Source organism: Oryctolagus cuniculus, chromosome 9 (assembly GCF_051225735.1).
Source record: "Oryctolagus cuniculus isolate XC-2025 breed Fujian yellow rabbit chromosome 9, ASM5122573v1, whole genome shotgun sequence".
Lineage (NCBI taxonomy): Eukaryota > Metazoa > Chordata > Mammalia > Lagomorpha > Leporidae > Oryctolagus > Oryctolagus cuniculus.
In genome coordinates, this window is record NC_142875.1 from 104,652,116 (window position 1) to 104,655,093 (window position 2,978).

General features: G+C 59.4%; 1 protein-coding gene across 1 annotated transcript; it reads right to left on the reverse strand.

Annotated features, from left to right (window-relative positions):
• Nucleotides 1–886: 886 nt before the first annotated feature.
• KCNA5 (potassium voltage-gated channel subfamily A member 5) lies at nt 887–2,754 on the reverse strand. Its single transcript, NM_001082036.1, is given in 1 exon segment — nt 887–2,754. A coding segment is annotated over 1 exon segment (1,797 nt). The 5' UTR covers nt 2,737–2,754; the 3' UTR covers nt 887–939.
• Nucleotides 2,755–2,978: the final 224 nt, after the last annotated feature.

Sequence of the window (2,978 nt, forward strand, 5' to 3'; positions counted from 1 at the left end):
CAACATGTCACTAAGCAAAGCACAGGTTTCAAGGCTTCATTTGCTGACACTCCAACACCACACACAGCAAGGGACAGACTACTTTGCAAAATTTCCAAAACTGCTTCGGCTGTAGGAAAACTAACACTTGCCCCAACCAAGCAACATTTTATTTCCTGGGATAAAAATAAAGAGAGTGAAGGATCAGAAGTCTTCCTCCAACATCCGTGATATGCTTTTTGAAAAAGTTACGAGAACTGTTTAAGGCGCATAAAAATGTCAGACTTGCCTTTCTTCCAGAATGTTCCCTGTCTTAGACACAAAGCACCGAAAACACATCTGAGAATAGAGCAGCCTGAAAAACCCAAAAAAAACAAAGAACAGAGGTACTGGACTCTGGCTCTGACATGAATTCACAGAAAACATCACCGTAACGCTCTCTCTCTCCCCTACAAATACAATGTGTATCTTGGAAATAGAATCAAAATATCCCCATCTGAACCGCAGTACAAAAATCCACTCACTGGCCACAAAAATAATGTTTCCCCCTATACACAAATATAATCGTATATAAAGCAAACTTGAACCCATGGGTAGGGAGGGTTACAAAATCTCTTGGGATCTGGGCTATTTAAAGTCATTTCTGTTTGGGTTATCCCTCTGCTGGGTATAGGAAAGTGGCTACAAATACATCCATCTGACAGCATTCACCATTTCAGCAGCTCCTGCGTCATGGAATGTGGTACTTTTTAAAAATAGGTGACCCTTGGTGTCATGGAAAGAAGAGGAAAAATGGGGGAACTGAGTGGGGGAGGAAAGGAGGGGAAGGAGTGACAGAAGAGGGACAGGCACCGGTGACAGGGTGGACTTGCAATACTCTGTGGTAGGAAGTGGATGCCCAAGTTCAGGGACTATGCTGACCCCACCACCACCACCACCACCACCACCACCAGTCTCCCTTCACAAGTCGGTTTCCCGGCTGGTGTCCAGGCAGAGGGCATACAGGGACCTCCGCAGATCCACATTGCTCTTGGCCTTGAGGTTGTATTTCTCTAGGAGGCAGCTGCCCCTGCGGACACTGTCTGCAGTCTCCAGGGACCCCCCAGCTTTGCAGAGGGAAGCCTTGCTCCAGCTGGCCTTGCGCTGGCCTCCTGCATCCAGGGAGGTGCCCCGGCTCTGGCTGCCTGGCTCTTCCTTCAGGGCTGCCTGCTCCTCGTGGTCCGTCTCCCGGTGGTAGAAGTAGTTGAAGTTGGAGACGATGACGGGCACGGGCAGGGCGATGGTGAGGACCCCGGCGATGGCGCACAGGGAGCCCACGATCTTGCCCCCCACTGTGATGGGCCTCATGTCCCCGTAGCCCACCGTGGTCATGGTGACCACCGCCCACCAGAAGGCATCGGGGATGCTGGAGAAGTGGGTCCCCTGGTTGTCAGCCTCTGCGAAGTAGACGGCGCTGGAGAAGAGGATGACTCCGATGAAGAGGAAGAAGATGAGCAGCCCCAGCTCCCTCATGGAGGCCTGCAGGGTCTTGCCCAGGATCTGCAGCCCCTTGGAGTGGCGGGAGAGCTTGAAGATGCGGAACACACGCACCAGGCGGATCACTCTGAGGATGGCCAGCGACATGGCCTGCTGGCCGTTCTGCCCGCCTCCTCCGCCCCCGGGCTGCTGCTCTGCCAGCTCGGTGCCCAGGGTGATGAAGTAGGGGAAGATGGCCACGATGTCGATGATGTTCATGATGTTGCGAGAGAACTCGGCCTTGCTGGGGCAGGCAAAGAAACGCACAAGCAGCTCGAATGTGAACCAGATCACGCACGTGGTCTCCACGATGAAGAAGGGGTCGGCCAGGGTCCTGGGCAGGAGCGGAGCCACCGTGGAGCCAGAGGCAGGTGCCACGGCCCCGCTGCCATTAGCTCCCAGGGCAGGAGCCGCCGGAGGCTGGTGGGGCACCGGGGGGTGGCGGAGCAGCTCGCGTTCGTCCTTGAACTCGGGCAGGGTCTCCAAGCAGAAGGTGATGATGGAGATGAGGATGACCAACACCGAGACGATGGCGATGGCGCGCGCTGACCCGGAGCTCTCCGGGTACTCGAAGATGAGCCACACCTGGCGCTGGAACTCGTTGCGGGGCAAGGGCTTCTCCTCATCTTTGATGAAGCCCTCGTCCTCCCGGAAGCGCTCCATGGCCTCGTCCCCTAGCTGGTAGAAGCGGATCTCGTCCGCAAACACGTCCAAGGAGACGTTGACCGGCCGGCGCAGGCGGCCCCCGGACTGGTAGTAGTACAGGATGCCGTCGAAGCTTGGCCGGTTGCGGTCGAAGAAGTACTCGTTCCTCAGCGGGTCGAAGTAGCGCAGGCGCTTGGCGGGGTCCCCCAGAAGCGTGTTGGGAAACTGCGCCAGGGTGCCCAGCTGCGTCTCAAAGCGCAGCCCGGAGATGTTGATGAGGACGCGCTGGTGGTGAAGGGCCCCCGCGCCCAGCGTCTGCTCCTCCGCCACGCTCAGGCCGGGGTCGCCTTCTCCCTCCTCTTCCTCCAGCGGCGACCGTCTAGACTGTGGCAGCTCCGGGGGCTGCGGCGGCAGAGGCCGCTCCCCCGGCTCTGCGCCCCGCCGCGCGCTGCAGCCGCGCCCTCTCGGCGCCGGTTCTTGGGAGCCATCGCCGAGCCCAGCCGTCGGCGCTGCTTGGCTGCATCCTGCCGTTTCCTCACCTCCTCCTCGGATGGTCATGGCACCGCCGTTCTCCAGGGGCCCCAGGGCGATCTCCATAGCCCGAGGGCACGGGGCATGCTGCGCCCCAGCCGACCGGCTCCCGCGCCCCCAGCGCCAGCTCCGCCGGCGCCTCGCGTCCGGCCCCTATCCCGCGGTCGGCCGGCGGGGCTCCGGGGGGCACTAGGGTTGCTGGCGCGGTCCCCTTGCTGGATCCTGACGTCAGGGAGACGCTGTCCTGCTCCCTGCCGATCTCGCTGTCTGGGTAACCAAGCAGCTGAGAAGCCTCCTCCTGCAGATGC